General features: G+C 33.7%; 1 protein-coding gene across 1 annotated transcript; it reads left to right on the forward strand.

Annotated features, from left to right (window-relative positions):
* The first annotated feature begins 781 nt into the window (after positions 1–781).
* On the forward strand, positions 782–20,149 carry LOC25488419 (truncated transcription factor CAULIFLOWER A). Its single transcript, XM_013608636.3, has 8 exons — positions 782–1,267; positions 17,036–17,114; positions 17,425–17,489; positions 17,593–17,692; positions 17,775–17,816; positions 19,191–19,232; positions 19,344–19,450; positions 19,870–20,149. Exons 1-8 carry the CDS (start codon positions 1,083–1,085, stop codon positions 19,958–19,960), a joined length of 711 nt encoding a protein of 236 aa, XP_013464090.2. The 5' UTR covers positions 782–1,082; the 3' UTR covers positions 19,961–20,149.
* Positions 20,150–20,489: the final 340 nt, after the last annotated feature.

The following is a 20,489-nucleotide window of genomic DNA, read 5'->3' on the forward strand; positions in this document are numbered from 1 at the left end:
TTACAAACATATTTAATACAAATATCCACTATCTTAATTCCCATTATTTTTCCAAAAGGGTCCTATAATTAGGAACAGAGGTAGTACTTTTAACAAGTATGGTCTGGTAAACCTTATGCCGAGACTTGTTTTGGTTGTCTAATATATTCTCTTTTTGTGTGTTAAAAAAATAAAAATATTTTCGATGATATATAAAAATAATGAGACTCATTAACGCCATCATTTTCATTAATGAAATATTTATCATTTGTAATATTTTAATATATTTATAATCTACCACTTTATAATATTTAATAACAACTATTTTTATATTTTTATTATTAACATCATTTTCATCATTAATTTTTCTTCTTCTTATTTTTGAATGCAAATAACATTGCAAATGTTATAAGACGCATGACCTGTGCCGATCGTAATCATACCTTACACATTTATGCTACTGACATCATTTATATTAGAGTTGATTTACATGGAACATTCTTCGTATTAGAGCTGATTTACATGGATATTGAAATACAACATTGGAACATGTTCTTTAAGGAACAAAATATACATGTAAATTTTAAAAATCAAATTTAAGGTGCTCTGCTCAGTGTAATTGTCCTCTACCTATCATAGAATCTCTCTTTCTAAGAGATAAGTTTAAAACTTAATTTTGTCGGTTTTTTTCCTCTTTTTTTTTTTTGTTTTTTTTCTCGTTACATTGTAACACTAAAAAAAAAATCTAAGATATTAACGTTTAACGAGAAATAGTACGAGAAATTAAATAGGGAGGACAAGACAACCACGGATCGTCCTAGTAGTACTCTGTCCAATCCTAACTCGACAGCAAATATGTAGAAAACCACTCTGGTTTCACAAAACCACCTTTCTATATCCGTTTTTCAACTTTCACTTTTTGCTTTTATTTTCGTCGAATATGATATTGCCAACTAATGAATTCTCCGACTTTGTTTTCTTTCTAAGTCCTTTCCAATTAATAATCAATCAAGTTTTTCTAACCCCCCTCTATTCACATACTTAACATAGAAGTTTATAGAATTTAATAATTAAAAAAGAAAAAAATATACATAATATATATTATGGGGAGAGGAAGGGTGCAATTGAAGAAGATTGAGAACAAGATCAATAGGCAAGTAACTTTTTCAAAGAGAAGATCTGGTTTACTCAAGAAAGCTCATGAGATCTCTGTGCTTTGTGATGCTGAAGTTGCTCTTATTGTCTTCTCCAACAAAGGAAAGCTCTATGAGTATTCAAGCGACCCCTGGTACTTTATAATTATAACTTATTTCTTTACCATTTCTTACGTACTACAACTCTTTTCTTCTTTCTTCTTTCTCTAGGTTTCTTTAATTTGTTTACTATATATGTATATCTATGATAATATTGTGGTTGTGCTTGTGTTTTGTTTCTTTTCTAAAATCATCTAATTTTATATCTCTAATGGATCTACTTAAATTATGTATGTCTGATGTTCTAGATGTTCCATATGTTTTATGTTATGATTTGATGATTTTAGTGGGAGATGTAATTTTTATTAGTTTGTCCAATTTAATTATAATTATCTTCTCCAACAAATAATTTAATTATAATTATCTTTTTTTGCTTGTCAGCTGATGATTAGGTTTTTTTTTTTTATTTATTTATTTTTTTATAATAGCTGATGATTAGGTTTAAACCTTTATGTTAATGAGGTTGTAAATAAAATCTTCAAAAAACACCTAAGAAATTGGATTATACAAAAATGAATTATTGTGTAGTATATTTTTATTTTTCAATGAAGGAAACTTTAAATTTTAACATTAGAGAGGGAAAATGAGTGTAAATATCTTTATATTGTTATAAGGGGGGAGGGTGTGATTTTATCTGTGTTTTTCCCTTTTGCTAGAGCGATAATTGATATATATATATATATATATATATATATATATATATATATATATATATATATATAGAAAGTGTTGATTTTTAGCTTGATATACATACCAACCCAATCCTTACGATTGAGCGAGGAAGTGAAGAAGTGTCACATGTGATTTGCAGTGTATTGATACTTGACTACCGAGCGAGGAACTGAGGAAGTGTCACATGTGATTTGCGATGTATTGATACTTGAAAATCGGGAAAAAATTATCGGTGACATATGTTGGCCCCGTTTAATGTGACATATGACTTAGAATAAGTTTTTTTTTCTTCGAAATATTGAAATCAGTGTTGTTTCAACAAAAATAAGATAAAATATATACAATTGTGTTTTGAGGATTTAATATTACCATTCTTAGTTTTGTTATAGACATTATTTTATGAAGTCAGATTAGTCCACCAAAAATGACATCAGAGATAATTAAACCTAAAATCTTGAGAGAACCACATTTCATGGTCCCAAACCGATGCCACAAAACCAATTCAAGTGGGTTATGTGTCTTTATAGACTGACAATGATGTGTGGTCGTATCAATTGTGAGAACAAGTTATATCAAGAGTTTCTACTTGTAGAGATAGTAACATCAATCGTTATTAGAGTTTTGAAAGATTTTTAAGTCGTATCAATTGTAAAAACAAGTTATATCACGAGTTTCTACTTGTAGATAGCAGCATCAGTCGTTACTAGAGTTTTGAAAGATTTTTTTAAAATCAATAGAAATAAAACATATGGAACATTTTTCAACCCTAGAAACCATCATTCTGACTAACTATTATTTGTTCCAAATTCATATCAACAACTCAGCGTTTCTGATGTATTATCCTTTTGAGGGCATTTCATTGGATTGTTTGAGTGTGAGTTTTTAGTGTAAAGACACTATTCTTAATTTGTAGTTGAAAATATATTTTTTAGCACGAATTACACATGCAGTTTTTGATGTGAAAATCTTCACTATTTTATAACTTGTCGTGTGTCAAGAGAGAGAGAGAGAGAGAGAGAGAGTGAGTGATGAGAGTGAGTTGACATTGATTGGAGCAAAGAAGTTATACAATTGAGTAGTATTTTGTGATGGGTGTAGGGGCCGTTACTCCCGCATGGCCAAATAAAGCATTTTTGATTCGCTATTTGAGAGCAGCACCTTGTTCTGACATATTTTACCTCTTTCATAAATATGAGAAAATAGCACAGCAGAAAAAGTGATTGATCACTGTCAAAGTAATAGTTTCATGGACATAGATATAATGCCAATACAATATAGAAACAGCAGAAACTATATCAGACTTGTTGTTAGTGCTAGTTGTTGCTACCTGGTAGGCCAGTCAAAGTCCAAAGTCAATCTCTCTAGGTAACTAATTACAGTGATGGGATGTGAGTTCATTTTACTTGTTTTAATGTAATAAAAAATAATTGTGTGTTTCTTTTAAAAAAATATATAGTATACATATTTATAATGTTTATTTTATGTATAAATGCTTTTAAATATTTTATTAACTAATATATAAATTTATTCAACTCTAATCTATCTTAGAAGACTCTTAGTAGTATTAGTTAAAAATATAGTAAAAAAAAGTAAAAATATATCTAACAATTGACAATGAAATTTATATTTAAATATTTTTTCAAAGAGGGCATATATCTATACTATATATATATATATATATATATATATATATATATAGAATATATGATTTTGGGTAGAATTTTCACATTCAATTATACGTTTAAACAAATTTGCCGATAAAAATATAATATTATCGACAAATTCAAAAATTTATATTATATTTGTTATATTGTCGGTGTTATTGAAAAAGATAAGTAAAGTTTGTTACAACATTAAAATGCAAAATATATATACATATACTTTTTCTTCAAAAACAAAATTTCATTTTTTGAGAAAAAAATAAAATTTTATAAATATCAATGTTCATAATTTATGTGCATTAATTAACACAATAAAAAAAGAAGACAGACATGCACGGAATGCCCGTCTAATTTTTTAGAGTAAAACAAATAAAAAAAATATCAAATATCTTACCTTATTATTCTTTTAGATTTTGTACATACTTTGATTTAAATATTTTTCTTATATCTTAATTTAAGCATACTAAGCTACACCCCCAAAATAAGCATACTAATCTGCGTCAATTTTTTACATAGTTCACTATATTATTGTAAAATAAATTCAATAGGAGGTTATATAATTCAAAAAAAAAAAATTCAACATTCTCTATAATGTCATGGTAGATCTAAAAAAAAAAAGAATTAATCCCATTGGTCTATTAACTTGTTAATCTATTTAAAGATGTGTTACATTGATCATTTAAAAACATTGATTTTTTTTCACTGCGTCGCCTCTTCTCCCCAGTTTTTACGATGTAGACGACGGTGGGTGGTGGTGTGATGATGGATCAGCCGTCCACACCGCCTCTCGACCCTGATCTTTCGGTTGTGCCGTCGGAAGTAAGGGTTTCAAGGCTCAGATTGCGCCGCCGTGTCTGTTGTCTTTCGATTGCTGGATCTCTGGTTTGGGTCTCCTCGTCGCTTCAAGGTGATCCAGGTTAGGTTATGGGTAAGGAAGGTGGGTTTTCTCCCTCTTTGTGCTTTTAAAATCCGGTTTTGACCCGGATATAGACCACCGTTGGCGCCGCCGTGGTGCTGGGTTTTCATTGGTGTGCAAACCACTCTACCTTCTTTGATGGTGGTGATGGTTCTGGTTTCATGATTCATTCAATTCAGAATTATTGTTGAGTAGATGTGTCAGATTAGACGTTTTCCTCTCCGGCGGCAAGCTTCAGCTCGGATTCCTCAAGGTTGTCGTCGTTCTTCAAGGTCTGATAAGGGACGCGCTATTGTGCTGATTCAGATGTTCCTGGATGGTGGTTGCGATTCTGGGCTATAGCTTCCAGTATTCCTCCCCGCGCTGGAAGGAGGGTCTTATTTGGTCTATACTTTGGGGCTCAAAAGAGCATTAATCTTGATGTGCTTTGCAGGGAGAGGATGGTATGTGGATTGCTCCGTGTTGACGGTTGGTCCATTCACCGCGGTCTAGACCTCTACTTTAGAGGCTATTATTATCCACTTGTGTTGTTTTTAATTTTCATATTACCCGTTTGGGTAGACCTCTATTTTGTGGAAAAACTGGTTAGGTTTATTATGTCCCCAGTTTTTTTATGTATTTTTTTCCTTTTTTTAATAATATATTTATAAGCATTTGACAGATTAGAGTTGGGTCTCAACTTAGTTGCGAGCCACTCTTTTTTATGTCATTTGTTCTTGCCTTATAAAAAAAAAAATCATTTAAAAACGTCAGTATGAAATAAACTTATAAATTTGTTAGAAGATCCTATCAGCCTTGAAAAAAATACTAAGGTCATTACTAAATATAAGCATATGCCAGATAACAAGTTAGATTTGAGCCTTGGATATTTTGTTTGAATCGGATTTACACTTTACAAAGTCTAACTCGACATAACTTATTTTCACCTTTAAACTTTACCAAGCCTAACTCGCCGTAGTTCATTTTCACCTTTATTTGCAAGTATATTAAACTTTGGACTTATTGGAGATGTATTTTAACTACTTGTTTTTTTTTTTTTTGGGTTCATTAACTATACTTGAAATTTGTATTAAAACAGTCAGGGTTCCATTGTGACAACTTAACAACATATATGGATAGAATTGAAATGGGGAAAACGCAGAGCTTGAAAGAAAAGACATCTCATATGTATACGGCGTCTATCAAAATTGGTGCATTCATTAGATTCGATAGTGTGTCTTAATTTTGGATCTCATTTTGCACTAAAAAAAAGAAAGAAAAATAGGAACATGCTGAAGCTTAATTAATATAATTATATATTTTAAAGATAGAAAGACGGGGTTAGAAATATCAGATTCGATACCATGTATTGAAAGTTTCTATAGAACTACTAGAGCCAAAGATAGACTAAATTAATATAACTGCATGTAGTACATAGTGGCCGTGCTCCTTTACGTATATACTCGATGTGATGCAAAGTTCTCATGTGATAGTGGCTGAGTAGAAAATTACATGCATTCTCAAGTTGCAAGAAGCATGAGAAGCAAGTATATGTTGCACACTTGGTTGCGTAGGGAGTATGGTAATTGGCTTCCAGCTCATCAAAAATAAAATGTGTATGATTTAATCCTGTCTGATTTACTGATTGATGGAGTAAAGGAATGGGATTTTGATAAGATTGTTGAATTGTTTTCTACTGAAGGGGTACATGCTATTATTCAGACATCGTTGTTCCCATCAGTGCAAGAGGATAAAGTTGTGTGGCAAGAGGAGAGTAATGGGTTATATTCAGTAAGATCTGGGTACCGTATTGCTGCTTGGGAAGTTGTACCGTCGACTCATTACTATGTACAAGGAGAGTGGAATGCCATTTGGAAAGTTCAAGCTCCTCACAAAGCGCAAAACTTGTTGCGACGAATATGTCGGGGTTGTATTCTAACTCGGTCTAAATTGATCTAGCATCATGTGCCATGTACAAATAGATGTTCGTGGTGTGATGGCGAGGAGGAAACATATTGACATGCTTTTGTTGGGTGTGATGTAGCTAGGGAGAGTTGGTTTTCTTCTCGACTTTCTGATATGTTGTTACCGCGGCTAAGCTTATTTCAATCCATGCCGAAGCTTATTTTTGATATTTATCGAAAGGAGAGTGCTAATATGGGTGGCTGTATCGCGGTTCTGTTATGGCAGTTATGGGCAGCTAGTAATGATGTTGTTTGGAACTCTAGTCGTGTTACTGATGATCGCTTTATGTTAACTTCCGATTATAATGGCAAGTGTACCAATCGTTTTCATCAAGTAATAAAGTGATAAGTAGAGTATCGTATCCACAGGGATTGTCCTTTCGTCCGTAAAATTCTCATTACTTATTTTTGTGAGTTTTGATGGTATAAAAGTAAGTTGCAATTTTTATCTGTTTGCAACAGAGCGAATTTACCTGTTTTGGTTGCAAAATAGTAAGCAGCGGTTAGGATTCTTCGAATCCCCCTCTGTATATTAGTTGTTGGATAATACATAATCCAAATGTCGCGTTTATTAATCTTTTGGTGACTATAAAAGTGATAAGGTCGTTGGGAGTTTCCTAAATAGGTAGGGCACCACCTGACCCAATGGGTTTTATCCACTAGGTACCTAATTAGGCCTTTCCCTCCGATGGCTAAATGCACCTACTGATCGCACGGTGATCCTTATGTGCGGGGTCTTTCTAATTCAAAGGTAATTGAGACATAAACTTAAATTGGCTTTCTAGTGTTTACCAAGGCAATGAAGGTCAAGGTTCCCTTAGGTCTGCCTATTTTGGCTTTCCATTGTTTCCCAAGGCAATGAAGGCCAAGGTTCCCTTATGTCTGACCATCTATGAATCTTAGGACACTCATAGCATACTCTCTCTAAACTTACTTCGTAGTTTTACAAACGGGCAGCCCTAATCTACGTCTACCTTACTAAGGGTTTCAAGAGAATGGTCTTACTAGGTTATAGCTTTAAGTCAGACAGTTAGGTGCTTGCTTACCTAATTACTAACCTGTTAATTCCTAGCTTGGGTAATGCACCACACGACCTAATGAGTTCTAGCCACTGGGTACCTACGTCTAGGGTCAACAATTTCTATGCTATCTTTGGCTAATTAATAATCACTTACTTCCTTGACAGATAGTTATCAGTAAAGGGATATAAATATCAAGGTATAAGCATCCGGTCAGTGATAGTAGTATTAGGTCTTGTCACAACTTAAGTACCAAATATACGATTGCACCTCTCACAGAAATAAAGACTACAATCTAATAAAGCTCTATAGTTGACAAAAGCATAAAAAAAATAAAAAAAAAAATAACGACAAATTAAATTAAATGAATATCCAACAAAAATATACAGAGGTTCATCTTAGAACTCTAACCTAAATAGATTTAGTTACACATGGTAACTAAAAACAAATAACTAAAGATAAAAACATACCCAAGAAAATCAAGGAGAAGATAGAAACTCTCCGAAGCTCCAAAGTTTCCTTCCTCTTGATCTGCTCCAGTTCTGAACGAGAAATTCTGAATGAGGAAGGCCGGTATTTATAGTGAGAGTTTCTACCTGGGTTTGTGCTAAAAATGCGGGCTTTACCCAAAACAGAAGCAGGAAAAGATAGTTGTGGCCCGACTTTTTGCATGCATGGGGCGCATAGTGCATTCCCCCAATGCATGCCCTAGGCGCATGGGAAATTCCCTAGGCGCATGAAATGTGATTTTCATGCCCTAGGTGCATTTCAAATACCCTGGGCGCATTCTACCTTCCTTGCTGGCCCAATCTCTGATTTTATGTCGTTTTTAGGTCTTCGTCTTCAAATAACTTGCCTCGATACTTTCGGAACATAATTCCTCCCACTTGTAAGTCTTCTTAGGCCTCTTGAATCATTATTCTAGTCTCCTGAATCTTCACAATTCTTCGGATGTTCTTGATTTGCCGATTTGCATGATTTCTTCGTGAATTGCTTCAAGAACACCCTAAAATTGCTATGTTTCGGGAAAACTAGAATTACAGACTGAAATATAGAAAACATTACAAAATTCACGAAATCATAGGCAATCGTTCTAATACTCCTCCTTTTTGCTGCTATTTCCTACTAAAATAAACTGAAAAACATGCTAAGAATAACGTAAAATGACTTGCCATCACAACCCCAAAATTAAATTGTTGCTTGTCCTCAAGTAACAATAGAAAAACATAATTTATTCTTTGCATTTTTTTCAGGAAAAACATACCTTTTCGGGAGTTGTGTTTAGGAATCATTCATCACATTTATAGCAAAGCAACAACTAAATTTTTACCACTATACATTCAAGCTGGACCGGCCTTGTGAAAGTAACTTATATTATCAGAATTACTCTTTTCTATGAGACACATATGTATCTCCTAAAGCCAGTAGGGTTGGACATGGCATTTGCCCACTCTAGTCGTCACATGAATGTACCTTGCTATAAATTTGAAACAATTCTAAACAGACAGTCAAGTTAAAGTTATTCACACACTAAGAGGACTTTGAGGGTTATAACTTGGCTTAGGTTAAGGGTGGATATATTTTGGGAAAGTAGGCTAATAAAAGAACTTGGAGTTAGTTCACTAACGTAGGGTTTCCTACTAAAATGCACTGTCATCCTTCCTTCCTTGATTCAAACAAGATAGGTAAAACAGTAGAGCTATTTGTGTTTTTATTTTGAAAAAAACATACTTTTTTTAAGACACCTTTTTTGGCTCTTGATTTTTTTTTTCTATTTTTTTTTTGTAGATCCATGGTCATCTACATTTTATTTTCTGACAAATGTGTTCTACTGTTACCCCATCCCAAACTTAACATGTTGCTAGTTGCAAAGAGCAACCCCAAACTTAGTTTCAAGGTATATGCAGTCATACAAATATTTACCTATCTAACTCCAAGTGAAATCAAATAGGGTTCATGATTTGTAACTAATAAAGAAAATAATTTTTCGTCTGAAGGATCAAAGTGGTTCATAAAGGATAATAAGAATATAATAGGGTCGCTTGAAAGGCTTTAGGTACCAAAGAAAAATTGCCTCGTGTGTAATATAACTTAACTGATCGACCGCAAATTCAAGCAAAAATAACATTCATATGGAACACTCATAATATAAATTGGAAGTATTTAAGTATCTAACAACATATAATGGATATGGAAATATTTGGCTCTGAATCTCACCGGTTATGTTCGAAAAAGAGTAGGTGATTCTATAAGTACCTTCACTAGCAAGCCCTAGAAATTTACCTTCTGTTGCAGACAAAGGAAACTATTATCTTTAAATGTATGGATAAACTAGTATCTACCTTAGATGCTTTGAATGAATACCTAAGACTAAAACAAATTTAAGCATAAAAGGAAAGGTTGTAAATGTAATGCAAAATAAATAAATTTTTATAAGAAAATACTTGAGGGTTAGTAACTGAAAAAAAAAATGAAGTTAGTTAGAAAATAATCTCAGCTTAGCAGAAAATAAAATAATGGGTTGCCTCCCATTCAGCGCTTCTTTTACGTCTTGAGTCTGACAGGTCCCATAGGTTGCCTCCCATGCAGCGCTTCATTTAACGTCTATTAGCTTGACGCCTTGATCCTGTTAGGGTGGCTTATATGAAAGAAAGAACACATCATCCTTCTTCTTTCTCTTGTTAGGAAGGAACTTCATGAACTTTGTAAGAAGAATTAAGTGTTCCCATGCTCCAATCTTTACTTTTCTGGAATATGTGCTCATCCTCCTTAACTGACACTGAGACTCTTGCAGCAAGTGAGTCTTATTTTGAGTCTTTGGTATCACAAAGTTTGTTGAAGGTTCTTCTTCTTGCACTACTACGTCGTTCACCACTCCATATGGATTTTTGATTAATACTTCTGCAAGTGTTAGATTGACAGTTGATGTTTGTGCCAGAGTACTCTTGAGCTTTCCTATCAGTCATGTTGGAGTCAAATTTATGCCTTCACCCAGACCCCACCGAGCTTCTTTTACGGACAGCTTCCCAATAGAATTGAAACTTCCAGGGCCCTTCTTCTTTAGAGGTAACCGTCCTTGAAATAGTGCCTTACAACTTCTGTCAAATGTAGTCATGTCTTTTCTCTTCATCTTTTGGGAATACGACAACTGGATAAAGTTAGGGAGTCTGCAAGGGTTCTCACTTTCATCAAGAATTTGTCGTCTACTCATTCTTAAAATGGAATCTTTATCGTCAATAGGCTCGAATATTAGGGTATTCTTCTTCTCTTTGAACTGGGCTTGAAGTGTTGATTGCACTCCTAGCACTTCTTCCTTCTTAAGATTAGTTTCTGAGAAGTGGCCACATTGTTCTCCTTTCTTGATTTCAGTGTGAATGTATCCAAAATTTTCTTGTACTACAGTTTCAGGGGAGGATTTGTTCGGGGTACTTTTCTTTTTATCCTGCTCCTGTCCTGTTGTCCAAGTAGAAAGATGAATATGAGGTAGAGGGATTGAGTGTATAGTTTTAGAGATTGTTAGCTCGCTTTCATTGAGTCCGCTTGACTTGACACTTAAAGTGTTGTTCTACTCAAAATATTCTATGATGTTAATGTGAAGTTCACAAATCTCTTTATTTAAACAATCCATATCCTCAAAGTCTTTATTACATCGTCTCCTAATAGCATCTATTAAATCCTTGATACCTTCATTGAGTGCAACATATGCCATAGACATCGCTTTAGTCATTAATTCGTATCGGTGTTGTTCGTATTCTGATAAGTCAGAGTCAGACATCTGATACTTCTTGAGGTAGATTTCGTTGTAATGATTGAACTGGTTTGTTGAAGAATTTTCCATTATTCGTACCCCGAAACAATCACAAACAAAAATACTCAAGTAGCACTAATCTATAAGTAACTATAAATAATAATAATTATAGTTATATTTATAATGCTTACTATACCACTTCTTTATATATATATATATATATATATATAAACAAAAAAATAAATAACAGGAAAAAAAAAAGATAGAAAATAAGTAATTTAGACTGTTCAGTCTAAAATATAAACAATCCCCCGCAACGGCGTCAAAAATTTGATGATCACTTTCTGTTAACTTCTGATTATAATGACAAGTGTACTAGTTGTTTTCATCAAGTAATAAAGTGATAAGTAGAGTATCGTATCCACAGGGATTGTCCTTTCGTCCGAACAATTCTTGTTACTTATTTTTGTGAACTTTGACGGTTAAAAGTAAGTTGCAATTTTTATCTATTTGCAACAGCGTGAATTTACCTGTTTTGGTTGCAAAAAAGTAAGCAGCGGTTGGGATTCTTCGAATCCCCCTCTATATATTAGTTGTTGGATAATACGTAATCCAAATGTCGCGTTTATTAATCTTTTGGTGACTATAAATGTGATAAGGTCGTTCAGAGTTTCCTAAATAGGTAGGGCAACACATGACCTAATGGGTTTTAGCCACTGTTACCTAATTAGGCATTTCCCTTCGATGGCTAACTGCACCTGTTGATCACACGTTGAACCGTACGTGCGGGGTCTTGCTAATTTAAAGGTAATTGAGACATAAACTTAAATTGGGTTTCCAGTGTTTCCCAAGGCAATGAATGCCAAGGTTCCCTTAGGTCTGTCCATCTATGAATCTTAGGACACTCTTAACATACTCTCTCTAAGATTACTTAGTAGTTCTACAAACGGGCAGCCCTAATCTACGTCTACCTTACTAAGGCTTTCAAGAAAATGGTCTTATTAGGTTATAACTTTAAGTCGGAAAGTTAGGTGCTTGTTTCCTTAATTACTAACCAATTAATTCCTAGCTTTAGTAATGCACCACACGACCCAATGGGTTCTAATTGAGACATAAACTTAAATTGGCTTTTCAGTGTTTCCCAAGGGAATGAAAGCCAAGGTTCCCTTATGTCTGCCCATCTATGAATCTTAGGATACTCATAGCATACTCTCTCTAAGCTTACTTAGTAGTTCTATAAACGGGCAGCCCTAATCTACGTCTACCTTACTAAGGGTTTTAAGAGAATGGTCTTACTAGGTTATAGATTTATGTCGGACAGTTAGGTGCTTGTTTCCTTAATAACTAACCAACTAATTCCTAGCTTCAGTAATGCACCACACGACCCAATGGGTTCTAATTAAGACATAAATTTAAATTGGCTTTCCAGTGTTTCCCAAGGCAATGAAGGCCAAGGTTCCCTTATGTCTTCCCATCTATGAATCTTAGGATACTCATAGCATACTCTCTCTAAGCTTAGTTAGTAGTTCTACAGACAGGCAGCCCTAATCTACATCTACCTTACTAAGGGTTTCAAGAGAATGGTCTTACTAGGTTATAGCTTTAATTCAGACAGTTAGGTGCTTGTTTCCCTAATTACTAACCTGTTAATTCCTAGCTTCGGTAATGCACCACACGACCCAATGGGTTCTAGTCACTAGGTACCTACGTCGAGGGTCAAAAATTCCTATGGTATCTTTGGCTAATTAATAATCACTTACTTTCTTGACAGATAGTTATCAGTAAAGGGATATAAATATCAAGGTATAAGCATCCGGTTAGTGATAGCAATATTAGGTCTTGTCACATCTTAAATACCAAATCTAGAGTTGCACCTCACATAGAAATAAAGACTATAATCTAATAAAACTCTATAGTGGACAAAAACATAAATAAAATAAATAACAACAAATTAAATTAAATAAATATCCAACAAATATATACAGAGGTTCATCTTAGAACTCTAACCTAAATAGATTTAGTTACATATGGTAACTAAAAACAAATTACTAAAGATAAAAACATACCCTAGAAAATCAAGGAGAAGATAAAAACTCTCTGAAGCTCCAAAGTTGCCTTCCTCTTGAACTTCTCCAGTTCTGAACGAGAAATTCTGAATGAGGAAGGCTGATATTTATAGTGAGAGTTTCTATCTGGGTTTGGGCTAAAAGTGCAGGCTTTACCCAAAACAGAAGTAGGAAAAGACAGTTGCGCCCTTTTGCATGCACGGGGCGCATAGTGCTATCCCCAATGCATGCCCTAGGCGCATAAAATGTGATTTCCATGCCCTAGGTGCATTTCAAATGCCCTGGGCGCACTCTGCCTTCCTTCGGGGCCAAATCTTCGATTTTCTATCGTTTTTAGGTCTTCGTCTTCAAATAACTTGCCTCGGGACTTTGGAAACAGAATTCCTCCCACTTATAAGTCTTTTGAGGCCTCTTGAATCTTTATTCTTGTCTCTTGAATCTTCACAATTCTTCTAATGTTCTTGATTTGCCGATTTGCATGATTTCTTCGTGAATTACTTCAAAACCCCCCTAAAATTGCTATGTTTCGGGAAAACTAGAATTACAGACTCAAATATAGAAAACATTACAAAAGTCCAGAAATCATAGGCAATCGCTCTAATACTCCTCCTTTTTACTGTTATTTCCTACTAAAATAAACTGAAAAACATGCTAAGAATAACGTAAGATGACCTGTCATCAGATACACTGTTGGGAATCGGGAAGTTGGCGTTGAGCAACTGGCAGAAATGGAAACTTGCCCAAGAAATGAACATTATGGGGAGGAGTACAACTCCTCCCTTGCCCGCACAGATTCGATGGGAAAAGCCCAATCATGGATGGTTGAGGTGTAATGTTGATATTGTGTTCCATAGCTCCGAAGGGATTTCGACTATAGGTTGTTGCTTTAGAAATGTCGAAGGGGTGTTTGTTGCTGGCCATTCGACGCATAAATCTTCTCTTATATCAGTCCTTGAAGGTGCGGCTATGACGTTGCAGGAAGCAATTCAAGTTGCGATTGCAAAACGATGGGATAAGGTCGTATTTGAGACGGATTCTCTTACTCTAGTAGATCGAATTTCAGACTGAAGTAGTGGTATATCAGAGTTTAATGTTATAGTCTCTTCTATTAATTCTATGCTAGCTTTATTTTCCAACTCTGAGGTGAAATTTGTTAGGCGTCTAGCGAACATGGATGCTCATACAAATTCTAAGGCGGCATGTTCTTGGCCTAGTCGCCATGTTTTTGAGATTTGCCCCCCTTGTATTGAATCTTTTCAAATTAATGATATCAGTTTAGTTTGCTTTGGTCAAAAAAAGTACATGTTGCACACTTGGTATATTACATGGAAGATAAATGACTTGTTGCATGTAAGAAAACTTGGTTTGCTTCTCCTATAAATAGCAAGATCATCTATACCATTTGTTCATCCCAACCAAGTAGTAACAAAATAACAATTATTATAGCTTGTTGAGAATGAGAAAAAAAATAGTTTCTCCTAAGTTTCTCGTAGTGCTAGTTTGTATTCTTTCACTTAGTAGAATTTCTTCTACTATTGTCGTTGTTTTTTCCCCTTATTTGGCAAGGAATTTCCACTTAAATATTGTGTGTTTAATATCTTTTCCTTTATCGTATTTTATTTTAATTGTGTGATAATATTTTGTTATTTTAGTACCCAACAATCATATCTGAGTTGTTCATTCGTTGTCGTTGTTCCGCTGAAGTAAACTAGCAAGGTGACAAATTCGTAAGAAAATTCTTAGTATGCTATGTGATTGCAGTATAGTCTAATATTCCACTTTAAAAATGAATTCTTACTACTATGGTCTTGTTGAAAAAAAAAAAATTATTTAGTGTAAAATCATGTCAGCGAAATTTGAGATAAAGAGGTTCAGCATAAGAAATTTTTCCCTGGTAAGGGTGATTTTGTGAAAAGACATTTGCCTAGATGCAAAAGAATGTAGACAAAGGTTGTCAAAATCGGTACTTTACATCAGGTCGAAAGGGAATAGAAAAATCGGGTCTCGTAAAATCGCAATCAAAATTAAAGGATTTTACTGAACTACTTTTGTAGAATCGATATAAAAAATTGTAAAATTGCAATCAAAATCGATAGATTTTACCAAAACAGAAATAATGCTAAATATATGTTATATATTGTATATAGTCATAAATGACTCAGTTTAAAGTCCACAAAATACTTATAAATAAATGACTAAAAAAATGGACAAAATTCTACAAAACCCTTTAAAATCCTGCGATTTTGTATGAAATCGTTAAATCGCAGTCAAAATCGATGGATTTTGCTTATTTTCGGATTCTCCTATGGATTTAAGTCGTTGAAGGTGAAGAAAATTGCAAATTCTTGAATTTTAGGATTTAAATCGGGATTTTAACAACAGTACTGCAGACCTTCAGATATCACTGGTTAAAAATGGAAAGAAATATATGATAATGTTATTGCCACTACGGAAGAATCTTTGTTGAGATAAGGTAGAGGATCCATCAAAAAGAATCTGAATCTTAACTACAGAAAACTGCTCATTTAATCTAGTAAAAAACTGAATAATCTAGTCTTCAATGCGATAATGTCTTCTAGCATGAATGGATTCACAACGACAAGGATGCTCACAAGTGTAATTAGGGATAGGTATATGAGAATTCAATATATCCTAGAAGGGTCTCATTTCAGTGAAATACTCCAAAACATATCTTGATCCTTGTTTGAGATTGTTAATAGTAGATCTTAAAGAAGCAATACAAATACAATGTACCTTAGCAAATCATTCCTTAAGAAGATCAGGAATGGGAACAGTGTCATCAATGAATGCCAATTTGTTCTTGGCTCCGAATGCATGTTGCATAGGGTGACTCCGTGCGGTATTTCAAACCATTAAGCTTTAGGGAAATGGTGAGAGAATTCGGTCCTTCACGAGGATGGACGTAAAAAATTGAATCAGTGTCAGACTTTGAAATGTTGAATTTGTCAAGGAACCATGGTAGAAGATGAATGAATGTATTCTGTATCTTAGAAGTTGCAATGAAGAAAGGAGAACCTGAAAAACTTGAGAAGACAAGAATTGAATGAATTCAGATGAATTCGTCAAAGAACAGAGATAAACTAACTAAATCGCATTAGAACACAATTGAATCAACAAAAAAAAACATGAAGAATCACAGAGAAATCCTCAAGAAATGAGGATTGAAAGAAAGCTTGCAAAACAAGAAATGATGAAAAAGGTAAAGAAAGAAGAGAAAATCGTGAAGAAAACACGATCAATCAAAACAGAGAAAGACAAAGATGAAGATGATGAATCTTCATATATAGAAAGACTATAGCAAAGCATGAAGCTTGAGAAGACGCATCAATGGAGGAAACGTGTAACTAAATCGTAACTAACTTTCACTCTTGTAGAGAATGTTACTTATACCATATTATTATTTTTTTTGCTTTCGCACCGGTTTCCGACCCACCAAAGGTGGACGACTAATCCGGCTCGTGCGTAGAGGCATGCGCACTGGCCAAGCGTTGTTCCCCCTAGGAATCGAACCCAGTATTCCCCAGATACGTCCTTGGAATGAGCTCCTTGCCACTGGAGAACTTACTTTATAAACCCTTAGATCAAAAAGTTTATTTATAAGTAGGAGGAATACCTTACTTTATAAACCCTTATTTTAAGGAGTTATAAACCGGTTATGTATGGTTGCATATGATTCAATCCACATTTTAATTAGGAGGCATACCTTACCAACAATGTGTACAATCTTAGCTAACTTTTTATTTTCTTTTGTCAACAGTATGGAAAAAATTCTAGAACGCTATGAAAGGTATTCATATGCAGAGAGGCAGCATGTTGCAAATGATCAGCCACAAAATGTAGGTCATCAACTCCTATATCAGTCAATTTTTGACTCATTTTATTGGTTTATTTGTTATTAATAATTAATTGGTGTTAATCGGAGATTATCCATTTTAGAGAATTTTACTTATTTATTTATTTTTATATTTGTAAAATCTCGGTATCCAGCCCAAAGACGGACTAATTCAACTGATTTACTAATTTGTTCATATGATCAATTCTGTGTTATTCTTCCTCATTGACAATAATTTATTAATATTCTAGAAAAGTATTACAAAATTCTGCATCTTATTAGAATATTAACTTAATTGTTTACTATTCTGTTAGGAAAATTGGATTATAGAACATGCAAGGTTGAAGACAAGGTTGGAAGTCATTCAGAAAAATCAAAGGTATATAAGTTTTGTTGTAAACAAGGGATTGCACCATCTAATCTAATTAAAGGAATATATGTAACAAATGTTTTACCTTAAATAATAATTATTTATTTTGAAGGAATTTTATGGGTGAAGAACTTGATGGCCTAAGTATGAAAGAGCTTCAGCATTTGGAGCATCAACTTGATTCTGCTCTCAAACAGATTAGATCAAGGAAGGTAATTAAAATAATGTAAATTTTTCCAATAAAGTTTAAACTGAGAATGTAACTTATTTTGATTCTTTAACTGTAACTTGCAGAACCAACTCATGTATGAATCCATTTCAGAGCTCAGTAAAAAAGTAAGTCTAGTTACTTTCATTTTGAATTCGAAATTCAGTTTGACTACGCTTCAATAAAATGGACCTTAAGCGTATTCGGTATTCGGTATAAGTTTGAGAATGTACCCTTTAATCATATGCATTCTCATTCCTTTTTTTGCAACACTTTCATTCTCAAAAGTTCAAAATCTTGGGTTAGTGATTGAAAATGTGTGTGTATATGTGTGCGCGCGCGACAATATTAATATAGAATTGTCCAAACATTATTGAATTAAGTTGGAAGCTTGTTGATCCTTCTTTCTTCTTATATTTGACAACGTCTCCTTCTGAATTGGACATGTGCTTTATTCAACTTGTGGTTTCTATGAAAAAATCCATTAAAAATCTGGTTATATGAAAAGTAATATTTTGTTTTCCTATTTCTGATTGTATAGTAGTATTTTTCTTCTTCTTGGCTTCTTCTCAATGGATCTGGAACATGTGTGAACATGTACTCTCTTTAGGTGATTGCTCTTTTGACCCCTTATTTGCTCAACCTATCGGCACATAACTCTTGATAGGCATTTTTTTCTTTTAGTAAGAACGAATGTCGTGCAGCCCGGTCCATGTTAAATTTTGTATGCACATGCCTAATAAGAGTCCGGGTTTGGTGCGATGTTGATAGATGATTGCACAATAGGCACCTAAAAATTGCTCATTTGGCTAAAAAAATCAGATCCGGAGTTACAACCCGATTGAGGTGAGATATTGAGCAGGTATTGTATGCGTAATTGCACACAAATTCTTTAATTAGCATTGTATACACTTTTGTTTATCTGATGTGAGACTAATATTATTTTTATTTTTTTTGAGCTTGCAACAATAAACAATACCCAACAATAAGGTTATATATAATCAATATAATTTAGTTATTTAATTTTATTTTTTTTGCAATCCATTCATAAATTAGTTATTTCAAAGGAATCACTAATTGTGTTATTTGTGTAATTATAAAAATATATAGTTTTAGAATAACCTGCTCAAGTTTGAGCTGTGCTGTGCTCTCTGGGTTCACAGCAGGTTTATTGGTTTATTTTTTCGTTCTGCTATCTTTAGTAGCACTGCTGTCTTAGGGAGTGCTGGGAGTATTTTTCTGCCTGGGGCTTTTTTTCTATCTAACCTGGGTGGGAAGTCTTTTCTGTTTGTGAGGCCTGTTTGTGTTTTCTGGTCTGCTGTTTGCGCGTGTTCCGCCTATGTACGGCACCCTATTTGTTATGTCTGATAGTGTCATGGTAATTTTAAATTCAAATTCAAATTTATACTTTTGTTATATAAACCCTTAAAACATTCACTAGATCATCTATCACAATAAAATTTGTTATTGTCTATCACCAATTAATTTTTTATTCAATGCAGGATAAGGCCCTCCAAGAAAAAAACAAATTGCTTACAACAAAGGTTATACTAATGTATTTCTTTTTTTGGTTAATTATAGCTCTTTGTAGACCGTAGTTTGCTATAAATCTTAATTGAAATTAATTTGACATGATCACTTTGAATGAAAATTAGATAAAGGAGAAAGAGAAGGCACTGGCCCAACTTGAGCAGCAAAATGAGGATATGAATCTAGCCTCCACAGTTCTTGTACCTCAATCATTGGAGACATTGAATATTGGGTTAGTGTATTTTACCTATATACGGACACAGAGACGGACATCGTATCTGACACGAACACTGACACGTCGACACTAATAATAATTTCAAGAAATGATATAATTCATGTGTCAGTGTTGTGTCGGTGTCATGCACGGACTCGTATCCGACACCAGAACACACGTAATTCTAGAAGTATATGTGCCTCATAGTATTTTAGTTTCAATGTCCCTTGAAGTCTCATATCCTTTTATTTTGCTGCCTTGACATTTCATGACAGTATTATAAACAAATTTCATGTTTTCCGTTCTAATTACATGTTGCTAATTCAAATTTTCTAGCAGTAAACCATGATTTTTGGGTTGTAATATGTATCATGAACAAATATTTGTATGAAAAAAATATATATTATAATACTTAGATGCTCAATTACTTGATGCAGAAGTTCCCTTGAAGATAGAGATGATGGAGGAAATAATGAAGAAAGTCAAACCCATGGCAACGCCCATCTTCCACCTTGGATGCTTAATTAGTCCTATTAATGAGTTAAAACTATTACATATATTCAACATTTCCTCTTAAATATATATATAAACATGGGTGGTTAGCGATAAAGACTAATTACATATATATACAAAAACTATATATATGAATATGGCTTCAGGGGTAGACTGTAATATAAATATTGCTGAAACTTAATAAATAGTGATATACATATGATTGTATCATATCTATATATTGACTTACTTATGTAATTTTAGACTATAGTTTTGCAGTTTTATTTATTTTTTTAACATAATGTTCATACTTAACTACAATGTGAGGATTCGTGGTCATATAAACCACCTTGAATGGTGTCATACAAAATTTACCAATCTATCCGACTACGATTCGTTCATGTTATATGAGCTTGTCGAAATCAAAGATTGTCGTTTTGGAAATGCAAAACATACTAAGCAGAGGTTTTTTTTTTTACAATATTAGCAAGATCTCCTTTGAATTAGACCGTTGTCTAGCTTCATATCTCGAAGATGCGTCTGTGTTTCAAGCTCTCGGCCGCCG

The sequence above is a fragment of the Medicago truncatula genome, chromosome 2 (assembly GCF_003473485.1).
Source record: "Medicago truncatula cultivar Jemalong A17 chromosome 2, MtrunA17r5.0-ANR, whole genome shotgun sequence".
NCBI lineage: Eukaryota > Viridiplantae > Streptophyta > Magnoliopsida > Fabales > Fabaceae > Medicago > Medicago truncatula.

Bases quoted from the DNA above. Each gene is read 5' to 3' on its own strand.
- LOC25488419 (XM_013608636.3), top strand. From the start codon at position 1,083: ATGGGGAGAGGAAGGGTGCAATTGAAGAAGATTGAGAACAAGATCAAT. The intron at 1,268-17,035 runs GTACTTTATAAT...TTTTGTCAACAG, and splicing joins GAGTATTCAAGCGACCCCTG to TATGGAAAAAATTCTAGAAC. The intron at 17,115-17,424 runs GTAGGTCATCAA...CTATTCTGTTAG, and splicing joins CAAATGATCAGCCACAAAAT to GAAAATTGGATTATAGAACA.